The sequence below is a fragment of the Poecilia formosa genome, unplaced genomic scaffold (genome assembly GCF_000485575.1).
Source record: "Poecilia formosa unplaced genomic scaffold, Poecilia_formosa-5.1.2 Scaffold270, whole genome shotgun sequence".
Taxonomy (NCBI): Eukaryota; Metazoa; Chordata; class Actinopteri; order Cyprinodontiformes; family Poeciliidae; genus Poecilia; species Poecilia formosa.
The window spans coordinates 303583-323651 of record NW_006800209.1 but is presented as its reverse complement, the minus strand read 5'-3'; the positions used below and the strand labels follow the sequence as shown (position 1 = coordinate 323651).

Below are 20069 nucleotides of genomic sequence, written 5' to 3'. Positions count from 1 at the left end.
ATCAAACTACAAATAAGCGGCCGAGGTTAAAAAAATAAGCCACAGAATCAGTTCATAGGTCAACATTTATTCTAAACTTTAGTCTCATCAAAGATGACACCTTTTGAACACAGTTGTAGATGTTTTTCTACGTGAGAGATCAAAGAGTCTTCTGAGAGTTCTTCCTGTTTCTGTTGCAGAAACGTTCCATGAGTGTGTGGCTCAACACCCAGCTCAAAGAGATTAAGTCTGGAGGCTGATCTGGATACTCCGTGTTTCCAAGCTTACCACTTTTTTTTATGAGCTAGTTCTGGCACAGTTTGGACTAATGCTTTGGGTCATTATCTTGTTTTACAATGAAGCCCTGACCAACTAGGAACCATTCTTTCCCCTACTTAACAGCTACAAAGATCCTGCATGATGAACTGACTATTTAAAATTTTCATTCATCAGTCCATTTTACCGTCTTCCAGTTTTTAGAACTCCATCAGCAGTGTTTAATGGCCCAGTCAAGCCTGTTTTTCTCATTCTAACTTTGAAGCTCAAAAAGCTTTTGTTTTTCTTTTTTCTTTTTTTTTTTTGCAATTCATCTTGTCAAGGCTGAACCTGGAAATCTTCCTCTCACAGTTGAAAATTAGATTTTTTTTTTTTACTACGACCACAATTAATCACCTAATCTGTTAACTCTCAGAAACTGGTCTTCTGATTCAGTTGTGGCTTTGGGTCTGCCAGACCTCTTCCTGTCAGAGTTTGTCCTAGAGGACTTTTGATGGTTAACCCCTTACCTGACACCCCCAAAACGCCTCCATGTTAGGGCTCCATGAAAAAAACAGTGTTGTCATTATGATAGGTAAGAGATTAAGGAAACTCTACTCACTTTACTTTCTACATTTTTAAGTGTCACAGTGGTCTCTCTCTCTCTCTCTCTGTCTCTCTCTCTCTCTCTCTTTCTCTCTCTTTCTCTCTTTCTCTCTCTCTTTCTCTCCCATTGTTACTTGCCTTTTTTTTCCCACATCTGGAAAGACAAGCAAAACTTTTTACTTCACTAAAGTATTCAAAACTCTGCAGGATCCAAGATTCTTACCACAAATCAGATTTCACTTTCTGCATCTGGCTGTCCTGTCCCACTTATGTGGGGGAAAAAAACCCCCGCCACCTGGTTAGACTGGTAATCAAAGCACCATGAATGAGGTCCAGAGTTTCTTTGTGGGGATGGGAGAAACGTAACAAAAGAATAACTGTCTCTCTCCGCAGCAGTCTGAAGCCATTCCTCTCGGCTAGGCACATGACATCCTGTTGTAAATGTGCCAAAAAGCACCTGAATGACTCACTGACCTCAATGCATCCACTGATGAGTAGCTGTGTTTAGCCTCTAGCCAGAAAAAAAGAAGAAAATATTTGCACAAATGCATGAAACAGTTATAGTCAAAGTGTGGTTTCTGCATCATCTGTTGCTAATCTCACCTCAGACTGAGATCTTTTTTACTGTTGCAATAAATCGTGTAAATTCTTCTTAACAATGTACATACTTAAATTTAATATAAACTACTTAACGTAGCATGCAGTGCCTTTTTTCATCTTTACTAACATGATCTGGTTTAAAATGACTGTAAGTGGGGCTAATTGAAGCATTTCTTCAGTAAGAAATGCATGAACACACTTTCCCACTCAGCTCCACAAGACTAGTGGCAGCAGCAAAGAGAAAACATCGGGTGGGACTGCAGGTCTGCTGACCTTATCATACAAACTACTTCTTAGTCCAGCACTTCTAAGAACAGTTGTTCTTATTAGGGAAATTGTTGTGATGACTGAGTGTCAGAAAGGGCAGGAGCTTCTTAAAGACACAGAGACCAATTCCAAGGTTTCACATTACAAAGTCAAATTTCTTTTAAGTCATGTTTGATGTATAAAGCATTTTATAACAACCAAAGGTAACATAGTTACCTGATTGTTCTAAAAAATGGAAAATACATAATGCCGCCCCATTATAAGTGAGTAATATGCATCCATTTGATCAAGCACACATTTCTCATTAAAAAGATTTTAAAAAGATGTAATATTTTAATCTTAAATGTTGTGTTTTCATTTGCTGAAAAACATACAACATTGAAAACATCAGTCTCTGTGCATGTGTCTCACTTAGTAATTAAATTGTCAGAAAAACAAAAATTCAATATTATAGTTCACTGGTATGAAACTGCATACCGGACCTGGTCACTGAGGCCATTTCTAGAGATTTCATGAGCAGTAACTACAAAACAAATAGGTTGGGTGTGATGGGTTTGTTGTTCCACAAGATTTCACAAAAAAAAAAAAAAATTACTACTGGTTTTACTGGTTTTGTTACTTTGATACAGGCTGTAATATATGTACAGTCAAACATTTGTACATGCTCAGAAGTGGGCTGAGGCATGAGCGAACTGAGCCACTGCTGGCACCCAGACCATCAAGAGACCCAACCCTCCTGTTTTACTATTGGGAATGATGGTTTCAGGAGGCTTATTTAAAAGATTTGAAATTGTTTAAAAATATATTTTTTAAAACGTATATAGAAAAGATCTTCATAGCCAATAAGTTGCAATTACCCTTGATTGATTTAGACCTAAACTTGGCCCAGTGTTCAAGCTGTATTAAAACACTGTTAGTGTTGACTGTAGAGTGGTGTGTTTAACCCATTGACTCCCAGATCAGAGTCTTCTTCAGGCCTCATTCACCACTGGGCCAGGCCCCGTGCACAAACTAAAGAAACCTTTTTTACTATGTTAAAATATGCAGAGACAAAATCAGGTTGTCCAAAAAGCTACACATAGATACTTAATTAATTAAAATGAGATAATTTACATTACAGCCAACAGACTTAACTTACTGAATGGACATAACCACAACAATAACCACGTCTCCTTCAATGAATACTGTATATTATTATCTTTCTTGTAGTTTCTGCCTCTGGGGTCAGGCTGTATTTCACTTTCTGTGGAGGAATGCAGCCATACAAACAAGCTGTGTGGTTATGAGAGCAAATTCGGGACTTCAGTAACACACAACTAAGATAACAAAGAATACAGTTAATGATTTAAAGTAAATATTAAAAATAGCCCCTTAAGTTGTCCTTAAATGACTAAAACCTGATTGACAGATTTTATTTTGGGCCACGATAAGATGCAGCATTTTTTTGTTGCTGGTTCACAGACTTGCTAAGCAGGTCAAGCCACTCTGTGAGCAAAAAAATGTGGAAACGCAAACACTTACTGCTCTGCTCCTCCCATCTCTCACTCCTTGTCAGAACTGTGTGTGAAGGTATTGACCGAGTCTCGTGAAGTGGAGCAGGAAGGTAGGAACTGGAATGAGAACCAGCGCAGGAACGTGTGAACCTGTTGTGTATTACTACAAAAAAACAAAAAAAAAAGAGAGAGATTATATTTAATTTTTATCATTTGCAACACGTGACAAGTTAGAGGAACAAATTTACTATGATTCAGCAAACATTTTTTATAGTTGTCTTAATCTGGAACTTTTCATAATACATTGTTATGTGAGCATGCCTGAAAAGAACAACAACCCACACAGGAATGTGAGATACGTTTTGCATAAATGTATGAACTCTATATGTATGAACTCTTACATGTTATTATGCTTTGCTGTTAAATGCCAAATTTAAAAAATATGGAAATTGAAGGCCAACGATTCAATATTTGGTACTTCTACTGCACTAAGGTTCAATAATAAACAATGGACAGAAATTATCTCCTTGTTTGGTTATTATTTCTGAAAAAAAGGTAAACTGAATAAAAACACATAAATAAAATAGACAATGGTTTTAAAATCTTGCTTTATTTGATGACAACTCTCACATACATAACAGAAATGAGCTCAAAACCTTTTCGAGTAATTTTCACTTTTTCATCTACATCATGATGGAGCTTAAAATAGGAATAAACGAAAAGTAGTAAATAAATGATTGACATGATGAACTCATTCTATTGCACCAACAGCCTACGTATAACATTTATTTATTTATTTTTTTTCTTCTAATTACCACCACCTGTGCTAAGGTCGATGCAGCCTAAATTAATTTATAGGCTGCAGCTTTGCTGTTGTTGTCGTTATAAACTGTCAGTAAAGGACTCTAAGTCTCTTTCAACGTTTTGTTCCTCCGTAGCTCTTTTTGTGCTCAGACAGAAAGTTCAAGACTAGATAGAGATGCATGGTAGTAGCTATCGCTCAACCTACCTTGACTGCCTTTTGACAGCTAATTGTGCAGCCAACCTCTTTTTTTATTTTATATAGTTTAACCAATCAGAAAAGCCAAGGGGTTGGCCATGCTGCCCAAGAAGCCAATCACAAACGAGCACAGCAGTAGATTATGCAGACCATTTGTCTTGCTGTACAGTGTGTCATGTTGGCTGTGGAGCGGCAGCGCGAATAATTGGTGTCACACCAACCGGTTTATTGTGCGCAAAAAAAAAAAATCAGATAATTTTCTGTTTTTGTAGTTATTATTTTTTTTTTCCTTTGCAGAGAAACAAGGACGTTCTTGGTTTTCAAAGCAGGTGCAGTCGCTGTCAGGACGACTACTGTTTGGTTGATGTCATCCGCGGCGGAGCTGCAGCGACCTTCAATTCTTCAACAAGACCAGGATAAACAAAGAGGGATTTAGTGTTTTTTTCTTCTTCTTTTTTTCTTTTTTTGGGGTCGCTTTCGCTTCTGCCGCTTTCATCAGCTGGCAGGATGGGACTCCTGCTGCATTGTCTCCTGCTGCTCGCCGTCTGCGCTCTCCCAGCCGGTGGCTTGGATTTCCAGCCGGGATCCAAAGCTCTCGGACAGCCGGTGTTCGTGAGGCGCTCCGTGGAGAAGAGAGCCGCGCAAATCGCGAAGAGGTCCCTGCCGTCGTGGCTGGGCGCACCGCACCACCACAGGATAAGGCGAAGGAGCGTCGACCAGGGCGATTCGTGCAAAAAGCACGAAGGGTATCAGAGCAAGTTAAAAGACAACACCCACAGTGTAAGTTACCATCAGAGGTCCTGTTTCAAGTCGCAGTCCGACAATTAAGCTGCGCCTAGGGAGGGAGGATAGTGCGCAGGTGCTTACCAGGTGCACGAATAGGCCTAATGTGCTGTTCATGGTAGATAAATGGAGCTTTGTTATTTATTATTTTTAATTGCTAGATGTCACACGGGTATAACTCTTATTCATAGAGAGAGAGAGAGAGAGAAGGCCAGAAGCATAAGAAAACTAGGGCCTCTAAACTATCAGGAGCACCCCAAAAAAGACTTAAATTGCTTCATAGAGATCAAAAGTTAGTATTTGTTCATCAGCAATGGCCTGTGTATGTTTTGGTAATATAAAATTACAGGCAAAGACGTATCAAATTGTAAATGCAAATCAAAACTAAAAAGGGCAGCTTTTCACTTCCTCATGCTGAATTTCAGACTGCAAGTAGAGAGGCTCTTCTTTATTGCCTCTGTGCAGTTGTATTTCCTGTAAGAATTTGGTACAGTGCAATAAAATCAAGTTAAACAACAGTCAGGCCTGCTTATGCATCCCAAAGGTTGCACTAGTACAATCTGCGACACACATTTGTTTTCCTTCTGGACCACACAGCATCCATTTGTTTTCTCTCCTGCCCTGAAAGCCAAACTGCCTGAACACTGACAGGAAATTTGAAACCAGTTGAAATCCTTGTGACTGACGATGTGTTGGTTATTTTGTAATTAAAAGCTGTGCTTGTGCTGGGGTAGTTGAAGCACTTCAGAAGCAGGGAGTGATGTTATGTAGCAGAGACGGAAACAAACAAACCAAAAAAAAAACTAACCAGGAAGACCAGCTCATAAATCTATTCTTCAAAAACAAAACCAAAGACTAAATAAGAACCATGTGCTGCTTATTTGCCTGGCTCACCGGTGCCATGTGATCAACTTTTGCATGGTGTACTTTGTATACTTGGCTCCAGTAATCTCGAGGCCGAGAGAGTTCCTCGAGGCTCAGCCTTGTCTTTCCGCAGAGGTTACCATGCAGGTCCCTCCGGCACCGGCCTGCTTTCAGCATGAGCAGCTCTCAGCACACTGTGTGATGAGTAATGGGCCCACTAATTGTTGTTTAAGAAATGAATCTTGAAGAGGCAGCAGGTCTATGTTTGACAGTGAATGCAAAAGTATACTTGACAAAGGTGACACTGTCTGCCTTCTGAAAACTTTATCTGCTGCTAACCTGTGAAAATTAATAAACATTATATATATATATATATATATATATAATAGCCTAAGGTATTTTAAAATAGACGTGTTACCAGTTTCAAAGTAGTGGTCTGTTATCAGTGTACTGTTTACACTGTTCATAGTCAGTCAGCTGGGTTAAACAATGCTATCACACTTTCCTGCTCATGAACAAGGAAAAACAAAAATGACTGCTTGGAAATATTACTTGGTGAAAAACACAAAGAGACATGATGTGGAAAAAAAACCTTAAAATTTACCACCCGTTTCCTTTAAGTATGGCTGTTTGAAAAGCTCTGGCTGGCAGCATATCTGCTACTGGATCAGGTAGCCCAACACTTAATACCATCTTCTTACATTTATGTTAATTTATGAGGAACAAAATAGCTAAACGGTATTGGCATCTGTATTATAATTTCTTGGAAACTTGTGGTCGGTCTATGAAAATCAAAATTACGGGAAGTATTTTAGATCCATTGTTCTCAAAATGTGCTGTAAGCAGAATTGGTGGTACTTGCGCTGTGTTCAATTATACTCATGTTAAATGATAACGCATATAGTGTGTTGTAGTTGATGAGAGCTAACCAGGAACAAGTGTTGGTGGCTAAAGGTGCTGTGTGTTTCATTTAGCTCTGACGTCTGAACTTGGACATCACATGCACACGATTGCGTCAACATGTGTTGGTTACTGTCATTTTGTCCCATTTTTGCCAGCTACTGTATGTGATAAGGATGTTTACATTCATCCAATTAAGCTACTCTTCAACAATTGTTTGTTCTCTTTTTTCCAGTACACACTGAACGACCTGAGTGGCTCCGTGTCACTGGCCTGGGTTGGAGATGGCACCGGGGTGAGTACGCATCAGGACATGATCGAGTCAGATATGTTTGGTTCAGTCTGCAGGCAAATATGTGAATGTATTTTTTTTTTGTTGTCGCGTGAGAGTTGTATGACATTACTTGTGTCTCCTTCAACCTTGGTTCTTCGCAGGTCATACTGGCTCTGACCACATTTCAGGTCCCTTTCTTCTTGTTAAGATTCGGCCAGTCCAAACTCTACCGTAGGTAGGTCTCGTAAACTCGCCTGTTAGGAAGTTGGCCTCCTGCGTGTCAGATTACGTCTCATTGTTGTTGCAACTTCTTCTCTGCCAGCGAGGACTATGGGAAGACGTTTGAGGACGTGACCAACTTGATCAACGACACCTTCATTTCAGCAGAGTTTGGCATAGCAATCGGCCCTGAGAATTCAGGCAAAGTAAGCCACATCCTCTTCCCTGCTACCACCTCATCTGGTTGTTTTTGACTTGTGCAGACTGAACCACTGAACAGCAACATTTGAACTCTGGCTTTTAGGTGATCCTGACAGCTGAAATCTCTGGAGGAGATGGGTATCGGATTTTTGTCTCCCGGGACTTTGGGAAGACTTTTACCCACCTGAACTTGCCTTTCAGTCCCATGATGCAAATCTCATACAACCCTGAGAACTCTGAAGTGCTGGCCGTCCTCAGCATGAGTGTAAGAAGTGCATGCAGAAGACTTTTAAGGAAAGAAACAAAGTTGGTTGGACAGTAGTAATGCTGAAAGCCCAATTTGTTGGAGCATTTATGATGCGACTAAAAGGGACGTGAATTAATATCGGCTCAAAAATACTTCTATTAATCCCAAATGGAAACAAAAAGCACTGTGTTTTTCTAACTGTCCAAATTTCCTTTAAGAGTAAAAATAATTTAGGTTCTTGTTAGATGATTAGCTAATGACTGGTTAGCTCTAGCAGAGAGGCTGATGGGCTTCTAACACTACTCAAAAACTAAATGTTTCATAGCAGTGCTAAATAAACTAAATATCATTAGTGCTAATTGTTTTATTAGTTAGATTTTTTTTTTCAATGATTTTGCTAAATTACACTCAACTGTTCTTGAATATGTGGTTTTAAAAAAGTAGTTTTTTGCTAACAGACCAAGTACTGGTAAGGCCTTCTGATCTCAAACTTCTGCTTAATATTCTTCTAATGCAGAAGTGATGATGATTAAACAGTTAAGGAAATGGCAAAACCTGCTCTGAACTGCTTAAAACTGAAGATTTATTTAGAATTTTTAGGAAATCTTTTTTTAAAACTTGCTCCTTTTTTCACTTCCTGTTAACTTGACTCACCCGTGAGAACTGCTTTCTGTTTTTCCAAACTTGGTCTCAAAATGTCATCTCTTATATATATAGCTTGAAATCTAAGTTTGACTTTAAAAAGTATTCCATAAATAAAAACGCACTTAAAATAGATTTTTATTTATTTATTAAAAAAAAAAAAAAAGAAGCTCTAGTTTTTAATTCTTATTCCAAAAAGGTTTTGGGACACCTTTAGTTTGTAATTGGTTACTTTCTAACTTGCCCATGTCTAAAACTGAAACAATGTTTTTTGGTCAGACATATTAGTCATGGTTTTTTGTAATTTCATACTGTCATCTAGAGAAAAAGGCAAATGTGACACACATTTGAGAATATGTTGAAGTAGGGAGTGACTCGACTTGGAATGACCCAATTAATTTATGAGACTTAAACACCACTTTGTTTGCTTAGTGTTTATTTATTAACACGCTCTGTAGATTTATGAGTTGATCTTTCAACTTATGTTTGAACCTCATAAAAAATTTTTTTAACTTTGAGTATATAATTATTTCCTTTCTCAGAATGAACTTTGGCTTTCGGAAGATTTTGGACGCAACTGGAAGAAGATCCCCGACACGGTGTGCCTTTTTAAATGGTGAGAGACGGCTGATGCTGAACTCATTTTATATCCACTATAGTTTTATGCGTGGAGAAGCTTTTATAATCTGCAGTACTGTTCTTTCATTTTAGACTGTAAAAAAGCTTCAGCATAGGAAGACAGTTTAGTTCCTCCTCTCTCTGCTGTGGTTTGAGGTGAATAAAACAAATATTTTCAAACCATAGATTAAATGTGGTCGACGCATAGTGAGAATGTGCTGCAGTTATTCTCATGCGTTAAGTCAGATGGATTCAACTCTAATCTGAAATAAACTAAATGGTTTGCATCAGCCGCCAAACATGCAGTAAAACTAGATTGCTCGGCTGGTGCCAAGCCCTTCTGGAGTCCAGGGTTGTTTTGAAGCGCATTTCCTTTTGCTTATCACTCTGCAACCTTTTGTAGCATTTTAGTTTCAGTTTTAAGGCTGCAATGAGTCACCTGACGTGTGGAAAACAGCGTTCGCAGGAGCTGTTTTTCTGAGACAGAAGCTTTTCCTTTTTGATCAGAAATGACAAGTCTGAGCTGAGAGCAAGAAAATTCCAGCAAGATGATCCATTTTGCAAATAAATATAGACAAAAATGTCAGTCTTTTTATGTACAAAGTTGGAAAAGATCTATCCTGAAGCTGTAATTTCCGGAAAACTGTGTTCTGCAAAGCATAGTTTTATAGGAATGAAAGCATTAGCATAACAAACTTTTTTTTAAAAAGTATCATCCCATAATATCCAACAAAATGCTTAGTGGTTGTAATGTGACAACATATTAAAAAGTTAAATTGGTTTGAACATTCAGTTTATCAAACTTCAATGTAGGTGATGTCTAGACATTTTGCTCAGTCCAAAAATTGCTTTATTTTACATATTTATAATTATTAATCAATCGCTTAAGACTTTCAACTGTGTCTTTTATTTATAACAGCGGAGAAATAAGTGAAACAAAGTAACTTTTTCCCCACTCTGACTTTTTAACTCGTAACATGAGGAACAGAGCTGTCTATAACTTTTCCTCATAGCCTCTTACCATCTCTCCTTTTGTCTCCATTTCCATGTAGGGGAAGAAAAAATACCATCTTCTTCACAAGCAGCCAAAATGGATCCTGCAGTAAGTGATTACTCCCCAAGCAAAACTGAAACATGCTGGGCTCCAGCATTTCACTCCTCCTCCAGCTTTTCTTTTCATACTTTGATGTGGCTGAGCTACGTGTAGTTAAAAGTATCTTTGGTGTCTAGAGGACAGGATAAATGATTCCAACAATGACATCCAACGATATTCTAAAATGTATCAAGGTAGTAAAAGTTGATGTCAGATGAGGCGAGGAGTTGGTCAAAAATGCTACATGCTCTGACTGTTTCACATTACCATGTTTCTGATGATTTTAATGACCTGCCTGTGTGATTCAGTTGAAAGGGGAATGCTGCAGCTAAAGAGAACCACAGACTTGGGTAAAACCATCAAGACTGTTGCCAGCAAGATCTTCTCTTTTGGCCTGGGTGGACGCTTCCTCTTTGCTTCAGTAATGACGGGAAAGGTCAGTCTAAAAGAGAATTTATCCAAGGCTGTGTGATTAAAACATCAGACGAGGCCTTTAGTTGTTCAGGTTGGTAAGAAAATTCATTCTTCAGGCATTTCCACATCTAGATGGAAACGAGAAGTTACTGACGTAAAATGCCAATATTGCGCATGAGGAAGTGTGACACTTCTCACATAAACTGGATAGAGAAATGTACATTACAAAGTGCTTTTTTAAAAATGTCTTTCGCCATTTGATGTGTTTATCAGAAGCTGAAGAATTTTTCACACGTTCCTTAGAAACTGGGGAAAAAAACTTAAAAACTTTAGAAAAAGTCTTATTGATTCCCTCCTCCCCCAAACTCTTCCTTTTGTTTTCATTCTTCAACAAAAAAAGTCAGTAAGTTTTCCTTCAGAAAAATGGAGTTGATGTTGTTTTTCCGAACGTAACATTAACACTGACGCCGTCAGCATTTATGTGATCCAAACTAGAGTTTCTACGTTTTAGATAAATGCTCTTTAAATGAGCTTCTCTCTGACCTGAACTCCTTTTGCTTCCCCGTCCATGCAGGGCACTATGCGGGTGATCCATGTGTCCGTGGACCAGGGAGAGAACTGGAACATGGCTCAGCTCCCTCCGGTCGGCCATGAGCAGTTCTACTCCATCCTGGCAGCAAATGACGATATGGTCTTCATGCACGTTGACGAGCCTGGAGGTCAGAGCAAGCAGTAAACTCAGATGTTTGATAAAACAGTATTGGTATGCAGCTGTTGCAGACATGGGTATGTTTGATAATGGCGCAAGGGAATTATTTTTGTAAGATGTTTACATAGCGAAAAAAAACAAACATTCAAATTGGTTACCTCGGTTATCCGGTTTTGCACGTGCGAAGCTTTGCCTGTGGTATTGATCGTCAAATTTGATAACATTCTCATATCAGCTTTAGCTTGCACCAGCAGACCATGTAGCGGTTTCTTGTCATTTTTGACACTTTCAGGACGTGCATTAACAAACTACGTTTTCATCCGATCCCTATAATAATACCCTTTGGGCTGATGCCATTTAGATTTTCCTGCAGGTCTGATTTTGGTGCCTACATTCTCCAGTTGTGTAACACAACCCTATTGTGTTTATTTTTAGATCCTCATCAGGTCCCGTGTGATCTTATTTTACAGATACTGGTTTTGGTACAATTTATGTCTCGGATGATCGAGGCACGGTCTACTCCAAGTCACTGGAGCGCCACCTTTATACGACGACGGGGGGCGACACTGACTTCACCAATGTCACTTCCCTGAGAGGAGTCTTCATCACCAGTGTGCTGGCAGAAGGTACCTTGTGTTTCTGAGTATGCAGTTGCTGGAATAACTTGCACCCGTCTTGCACGCATTCACATTTTCTCACAAACAAATTTTGAGGGATAACTGTGAAGTGGAAGAACAAAAAATGCGAACAAATACTTTGTAGAAGCACCGTTCGGTGTAGACGGAACTGCAGGCATTTTGCGTTATGTCTCCACCACATTTCCAAATTTCGAGGTAGAAACATTGCGCATCCTTTCTTGTGAAATGGTTCATATTGGATTGTTTTAACTCAAGCTAATCCTCCAATCAACTCTAGCAACCATGTAGTCCTGCATACTTGTAGCTTTTAGCTTTGGTCTGTCACATAAATTGCCACTCAAGTTTGTAGCTATAATATCACAAAATGCTGGAAGGTTTAAAAGACTTGATGTGAATACTTCAGCAAAACACTGTGGCAGCCTTCAGATTCTTCTTAGAAACAGACTCGCACACATTGCTCCTCCACTACACACCCTCAGAAGTGTGTGAAGTAAATATTTAATTAGACAGTCCCTGTTAGACCCGTTTCTCATCCCTGCTTTTGCACTGTATTGATTAGTCTGTTTATGTGTTGAATTTATTGAATCAAGCTTCTTTTTTTTCTTTTTTTTTGCCAACGTTATTCCTGGCTTTTGCCCTCGGCTACCTGTAAATGTGTTCTCCTTGTGTTTTTTTTGTTTGTTTTTTTTCCAGATAAGTCCGTGCAGTCTGTGGTGTCCTTTGATCAGGGAGGAGAGTGGGTTCCCCTGCGGAAACCTGCCAACACCAAGTGTGACGCTACAGCCAAGGACCCAGACAAGGTATAATTAGACAAAGTGTTGCTGTGTTTATGTTCTCGATGTTTTTGCACATCTGCAGGTTAAGGTGTGACTCTAACCTTTGCAGCAACCGCGTGTCACTTTGGATTGTGTTTCTCTTGAATCTACAGTGCAGTCTCCACATCCATGCGGCCTACAGCATTGCTATGAAGCTGGAAGTCCCCATGCCGCCCCTGACGGAGCCAAACGCCGTGGGTCTAATCATGGCTCACGGTAATCACGTTGACCCTGCAGGACAGAAATGTTTGAAACAAACTCGATCGCTTTTGGCGCTCTGAGCATTTGACGTGTTTTTTTTTTTTTTTTTTTTTCAGGCAGCGTTGGGGACGCCATCTCGGTGATTAAGTCGGATGTTTATGTGTCCGATGATGGAGGCTACACCTGGATAAAGGCTCTTAATGGGCCCCATCACTACGCCATGCTGGACTCAGGAGGGCTGCTGGTGGCTGTGGAGGACAATGGCAAACCCATCAACAAAATCAAGTGAGTCGTTTAGTTTGAATGAATGCAAAGCCTGGGCTGATTTGCTTCTGCAGCTTTTGTGATTGGATAGATAAAATATTTGGCATCTCACTTATTCACCAACGAATCCCTCTCTGCAGGTTTGAAGCCTGTACTAAACAAGCCTATAATTACAGGATTGGCTACTAATTCACATGACCCGTATAAAGAGCGATGCTTTGTGCGAGCGAGCCCCACCCTGCTCTTTCCTTGACTTTCTTACTTTTATTCAAAATTTTTAGCGCTCTTTAACCTTTTTTTAAATCTGTCAGATTTTCCACCGACGAAGGACAGTGCTGGAGTATTTACGAATTCACCAACGAGCCAATCACGTTCACGGGGCTGGCGTCAGAGCCGGGAGCTCGCTCCATGAACGTCAGCATCTGGGGCTACAAAGATTCCCTCATCACCCAGAACTGGGTCTCCTTCACCATCGACTTCAGGGAACTCCTCACCAGAGACTGCAAGTCATGCAATTAAAGAGAATACTCCCAATTCCTAACCGCATGTTTTCAAGGATATTAACCTGAGTTATGATTTTTGTAGGCAGCGACGACGACTATGTGCAGTGGTTGGCCCACTCTGATGACATCAGTGACCCGACGGACGGCTGCATGCTGGGTTACAAAGAGACGTTCTTGCGGCTCAGAAAGGACTCGGTTTGCTGGAACGGACGTGATTACACCGTCAACACACAGCCAACTCCGTGTGCATGCACCCTGGACGACTTCTTGTGGTAAGATACAGAGAAGGAGTTTCTTGTCTTGTTCAAACCTGAAAAGTGGTTTTGCAAATATTCACGGCTATGCCACAGTTTGTCACCTTACAGCGGCTGATGCATTTTAATAAGGTTTTCATGCAAGAGACGACAACAAAATGGTTTCTAACACGTGTGAAGTAGAAGAAAGCCATGCATGGTTTTCAAAATCATTTGCAAATAAAACCTGGAAGGGCATCATGCATTGTCATTCAGTCTGCAGCACGATCCCCTGAATGAAATCCACTTTAACAGTGACTGTCTACCTAAACTGGAAACCAGGGAAGGAATGTGTTGATCAGAAAAAAAGCATCCAAGAGAGGGAGAATCTGTGGACGGGATAACTATGAGTCATGTACTCTGGTAATTTAATTAGGAGTGGCAAGGAAAATTGTTGCAATAGCACCAAATCCTGATTTCAATCCAAGCACCGTGTGTGTCTAAAAACTACCACTGCATCACCCTGAACACATCGTCCCCACAGTGGGAAGCATCAGGTTTTGGGAAAACTTCTCCTTAGTAAAGCGGCAAGGCCAGAGATTCTGGTTATAGCAGAATATGAATTATTGTCACACATTTCAGATTTTTTTTTTTATTCAAACAAAAAAAGAAAACCAGGAGTATTTTTTTTTTACTAGAAAGTTGTTATATGGAAAATAATTAAAGGGTATGAATACCTTACCAATAAGAGAGTATTGATCCTGGTATCGTGTGACTCCTTGCAGTGACTTTGGATACTCGCGTAAAGAGAACAGCTCCGAGTGTGTGGAGCAGCCGGACCTGCAGGGCAAAGTGCTGGAGTTCTGCCTGCATGGCAAAGAGGAGCAACTGCAGACCAACGGGTAAGGTTTCAGATTCTGTCAAATTCGAGTTTAATTACGTCGCTAAGCTTCACTTCCTACGTGATGCATTAGCATCACGTGTGTTAGCTCTGTACTTGAGTCATTAATGTTCCAGAACTTGATTTAGCTGCTTTCTCAGTGAGTAATCTTTGTTGGTTTCTGGAAAAGTTGTTGATCAGAGTATTGGTGGGAGTTTTAGGTGATGTTGATTTTTAGCTGAAGCCATACTGGGTACAAGGAGGAAGTTTGTGTTTTGAGTCAGTGCATGAAGTGACAAGTGAGAATAAGGAACCAATTGCGATGCAGAAAGAGGTGAGAGGAAACTGATGAGGGTCACAGTGAAACTTGTTGTAAGAGTGAATATTGCTCAAAACTAAACATTTGGTGAGTTTTACTGACATACTAGTACATCTCTAATTGCTATATAGCTTAACAATTATTATTATTATTACACATTGTACTTGGAAGGAACAGCCAATAATTAAGACATGTGTACTAAGGATTTAAATTTTTTACTGTGTTCTCTTATATTGTTTTTTTGAAGTCAGTTAAAAATATTAGTTGTTTTCTTATGCACAAATCCCTGAACACCAACACTTTCATGCTGGACAACTCTAAAATAATCCGTGTTTTGGTCCTCAGGTACAGGAAAATCCCCGGAGATAAATGTGAAGGAGGACAGATGCCTCAGCGCAAAGAGATTGACCTCAGTAAGAGATGCGTCAGTGACCTCGTATCTCCAGAGTTTCAGGTTGGTGCCTCTGCGAAAACGAACCGCAATCATTTGTTTATCCGTGGTCTGGTTTTGAGTTTGCATTTCCCACATTTCTGTCCGTTTGTGTTTTCTGCAGACAGGCGGTCACTCCTCCAAGTCTGTGGCCATAGTGTTGGCAGTCGTCGTCGTAATGCTGATGAGCATCGCAGCAGGAGTGGTCTTTGTCAGGAAGTACGTCTGCGGCGGCAGGTTGGTGTTTACCGACTCATTTACCCCATAAGCCACAAGCCCAATGCATCCTCTCCTCACCCTGTAAGTCCTAACGTTTTGAATGGTTTTTGGTTTCCTGACGGTGTTTTAAATGCGTTCTGCAGGTTTTTGGTGCACAGGTACTCTGTGCTGCAGCAACACGTTGAGGACAACGCTGCAGACGGGATGGACGAGCCGCTGGACACCAACCACGCCCCCAACGGCAAAATAGAGTTTCACGATGACTCTGATGAGGTATGTCGGAAAAAACGGTTTCTCCTTAACATAACGTAAAATATCACACACACACACAGTCTTCTGGTTTTCTACACTAAAAATAAGCTGGTTTCTTTCTGTATAGAATTATAAATACTGAGCAATGAAAGTAAATTAAAGAATTCATGAAGGTTTTTATTTGCAATAAGCAGAGAAGTGCATCCTTTTTGCAGGTGATGAATATGTGGAAATTTTAGCTATGGTGAATGTGTGATTTTTTTTTTTTTTTTTTTTTTTAACCATGCATCACTTCCTGAACTGTTGGCAATGTCACTGGCTATTGCAACAGCCTTGTTTATTTGTTCCAACTGCATCTAACACAAAATACAGAGTCTTATATTGTCACTGGTTTTGAAATACTTGAACAAATTTCTCCAGTTCTAATATTTCTCGTTAACGGTAAAAAGCAGATTAACTTTTAAAACCCTGTTACAAAGTGTTGACGTGTCCGCTCCTCAGTGTGCGGAGGAATTTGTAGAGGAAGTTAAACATTAGGGTGATGGCAAGGAGGCCTTCCAACCAGAAAGCCTTGGAGCTTATCACTAAAGATAAATAATCAACATGCCAGCGGAAACATTTAGAAAACTGGTCGGCAATTCGGGTTTCACTGCTTTGATGCCAATAAAAGTTATGCTTGAAATCGACTCATTTTACTTTATTCCATTATTTTTTTGTTGAATTTATATAAATGTATTGTTAAACCATAGAGGAAAAAATATAAAAATGTGGTTAATTTTAAGGCTACCAAAATTTAATATAGCTACCAATCAGCATTGAGGATTCGGGATATTTGCAATTAGGCAACAGTGAGCATTGATTATAACTCTTTTTACTAACCCACTATCTCATAAGTAAACGCATGACATTGTGATGATTTCTATAACAATTGAAAAAGTGCAATGTTTGTTTTTTTTAATCAAACTAAAATTAGGAATATATTTGTTCAAAATCAGATCATTACTTGTTTTAGTCAAACTACTGGCTGGAAAATTGCTCTGTTTCTATGCCAACATTTAAACTGTCATTACTTTTAACATGAGCGCTCCATCAAACGATCCCTCAGCTGTATTTGTTTGGCTGGAACACTGAGGCCAGTGTTCCAGCGTCTCTGGAGCCGCTGATTGTTCTGGCCAGCTTCGTTCCGAGCAGAGGTAAGACTCAGCTCGGGTTAATACACGAGTAAACATGTAGTAACCCGACGCGGACATTACCTCACCCAGACTCGACACTGGAGCGCCGCAATACGACACCAACCTTTACAAAGGCGACACAGAAACTAGTTATCTTCACACCATGAAGGGATCTTGGAGGTTAGACACATGTATGTCACTTGTGAAACGGAGTTTGGGTGTGTTTTATGTGTACTGTGTCTTATTTACCCACAGTGTTGGTTCTGGCTTCAGTGCTCTGCTGTCTTGTGTTTGTGCAGGATCTGCTTGAATAGCAGGCGCCACCTCTTGACCAAGCGAGCAACAGGTTGTCCCACAGCCAGCCGCTGTTCCTGTCACTCTCCTTTCCAGCTACTTCTTCCTTTCACCCTCTGATGTAAACTTCGGCCTCAGCGACAGAGACTCTGCTGTCATTGGCCAAGTCAAATGAATGTATGAAGGCTTCCTGAGAGCTAATGCCGCAGTTGGGGAAGAACCATGAAGGAAGTCGTGTTTAAGGTGTCGGTTGTACTGAGTAAGTTTTAACCTTTCAGTTATTTATTTCACTCAGTGAAGAAACGACTGAGCTGCTGAGAAAAATTGACTAGCACACTAGGAATGAAGGAAAAGTGAGTTGTATAAAGTCGTCTCTGTTTTATGGGTCCTGCCTCTTCCATCTCTTGGAAGTGCTCCTGGAAATCCTTTTTTTTTTTTCACTTCTAAAGATTTGTCTTTGTTTTCATCACACTCTTTGTACATAAATACGTTTTCCTTTAACGGTTTCAGTCAGATATCAGTTTGGTGATTGCCTAAAAGGCCACAACTGGCCTCCAGCTTATATGAATTGTCACTGATGAGTTGAGTCTTAATCCCTTCTTTTATCAAAGTATTTCCCCAAATAGTTTCCATGTTTGTAGAAATTTCACCCGTTGGTGAAATCTTCCACATTTCTCTGTGTTCTTGGAGTACAAGTATGTAGATTTTTTCATTGCGGTGAAGTAATAAGAAGAGATGCACCGATCAGAGTTTTCCCGGTCAATACTGTTTCTTATTTTCCAATTTTGACTGATCCCTATCCCCCCTCCCAGTTTAATGACATCACATAAGTTAGTAGATTTACTGCAGTTTTATTTAAGAGGTGGAAATATTGAATCCAACAAAAAAATAAAGAAATTATATTATCTACATTTAAGCATATTTTACTTTTATTTCTCATTTTTAGTAAAGACATTACGCTGAATGATTTTGGCTGATGTATTCATTGGCCGTAAATTATGGGAATTCTTAGATTTGACGCATTTAACAGGTAGAAAATCATGTTTTTTTTTCAGTATCTGCTTTACGAATCACAAATCGGAGCGTCGGCCCGATTCTGGTCTCTTGCTGATTGATCGATGCATCTCTCATAATAAGGCATCTCTATGAGGTTTGATAGCAATAACCTGTGAAGATTTTGTACATTTAAGACATCGTCCATGCATGACAGAATATCTCTTAGAGTTGTCTTGTTCGTCCGAGCAAAAGAAGCATCAACGTCCAGGATGTGATTGAAGCTCAGGCTGCAGTTCTAACTACTGAAAGCACAAAAAGCCCCCTTGTATGTTCGGCATTTGTCGATCATTTTTTCCTAAACGAGACCTGTTGTAACGGTAGTGATCGCTGTAATCCTATATACCTGTGTTTGTAACAATCTGAGCAGTTTTTATACTAACTTCTACAAAATATGTGACATATCTTTTGCATTAACTAGAAAACCAAATGCATAAAAAAAAACAAATTGGTGATGAAAACATAACAGCAATGCAAAGAAGGTAATTAATTGTGTAAATGTTGTAAAGCATAATTACTGCTGTAGCCTGGTAGGGGTTGGATGAGCTGCAATACAAATGTTGATGTTTGTTTCTGATTGCGTCTTTTACACTGTTTTATCTGTAACCGTGTCAACCACATCTCTGATTTGTCTTAAAAACATTTTCGCACAGTCTTGTTTTAAAAACTTTATAGGTTTACATTATTTATGACCAGCTGGTGTAGAGTGCAGTAAATTGGATGTGGTTAAACAAGTGCCTGGTGTGATAATCTGACATGTGGCCGGCGTCCACCATCTTATTAGTTTTAACAGTTAATGTCGGTGACGACCCCAAGCTGCATTTATAACCCAGACGAAGACTCCGGGAGCAGTAAATACATCTATTTTATACAGGTTAGTGCTAAACTGCATGTAAAAAAAAAAAAGTGAATACTTAAATCTAAAAAGGTTTTTAAGCAAAAAACTATTTTTGGGGGCCGATATTAAAATTGGTTCTGGCTGAGACGGTTTGACAAGAAATTAAGTTCAAAAGAAAAAGGTTACTATGTAGCTGCATTACACTGGAAAATGAGACCTATTTAATGAAGCTTTATTGCATTGTGTTGAAGAAAACACGTTTTCCTTGCATTTTCGAACTGATGTATCGATTTTAAAGAGTCTTTGTGATTGGTTGTGTAAATATTCAAGTTTGAACATTTGTAACTGCTGTTTCTCTTTTCTGTATATTGGAGGCTATTTTCTTTGGGTTTGGCAATAAAGTCATGTTCCTCTTTTTTGTGTTTACTTGTCATTTCATGTGAACACAAACTTTTAAAAATAGTTTAATGGTTTAAAATCCTGTATACTGGAATTTAAATGTTTCTAAAGTCTTAAATGCACTTTAAATTCTTTAAAGTTTTGTTGTGTCACTGTCGACAGTTGATGTAGTAGACTCCATATTGACATTATGCTCATTTAAAAACCTTATTGGAGCAGAAGTGCACACACAAGTCAGCTACTAGTCAATGCATTGTATCTAGTTTAAGCAACAGTTGTATTTGGTTTTGGCATGCATGTCTGCATAACATGTAATGGACATTGAAACCCTCTTTCACACTTTGACAAATAGCTTGTATGTAAAAACTAAATCCGTATTTGACATTACAATCACA

At 39.4% G+C, this 20069-nt stretch overlaps 1 protein-coding gene across 2 annotated transcripts; it reads left to right on the top strand.

Moving 5' to 3' along the window:
* Positions 1-4342: 4342 nt before the first annotated feature.
* Positions 4343-19691, top strand: sort1b (sortilin 1b). 2 transcript variants are annotated; one of them, XM_007570895.2, is made up of 20 exons: positions 4343-4980; positions 6983-7042; positions 7183-7256; positions 7344-7446; positions 7545-7706; positions 8873-8946; positions 10001-10050; positions 10350-10477; positions 11030-11174; positions 11635-11790; positions 12496-12602; positions 12731-12833; positions 12935-13103; positions 13394-13584; positions 13668-13857; positions 14604-14720; positions 15363-15471; positions 15572-15684; positions 15810-15939; positions 17390-19691. In XM_007570895.2, exons 1-20 carry the CDS (start codon positions 4708-4710, stop codon positions 17402-17404), a joined length of 2469 nt encoding a protein of 822 aa, XP_007570957.1. In that variant the 5' UTR covers positions 4343-4707; the 3' UTR covers positions 17405-19691. The 2 variants fall into 2 exon arrangements, with proteins under 2 accessions (XP_007570957.1, XP_016536617.1); XM_016681131.1 differs by having other exon boundaries at positions 13394-13588; positions 13672-13857.
* The last annotated feature ends 378 nt before the right edge of the window (positions 19692-20069 follow it).

Excerpts from the sequence above, each read along its gene's own strand:
- sort1b (XM_007570895.2), top strand. The coding sequence starts at position 4,708 with ATGGGACTCCTGCTGCATTGTCTCCTGCTGCTCGCCGTCTGCGCTCTC. Across the intron at positions 12,834-12,934 it reads GGGTCTAATCATGGCTCACG|GCAGCGTTGGGGACGCCATC; the intron begins GTAATCACGTTG and ends TTTTTTTTTCAG. Across the intron at positions 13,858-14,603 it reads ACCCTGGACGACTTCTTGTG|TGACTTTGGATACTCGCGTA; the intron begins GTAAGATACAGA and ends GACTCCTTGCAG.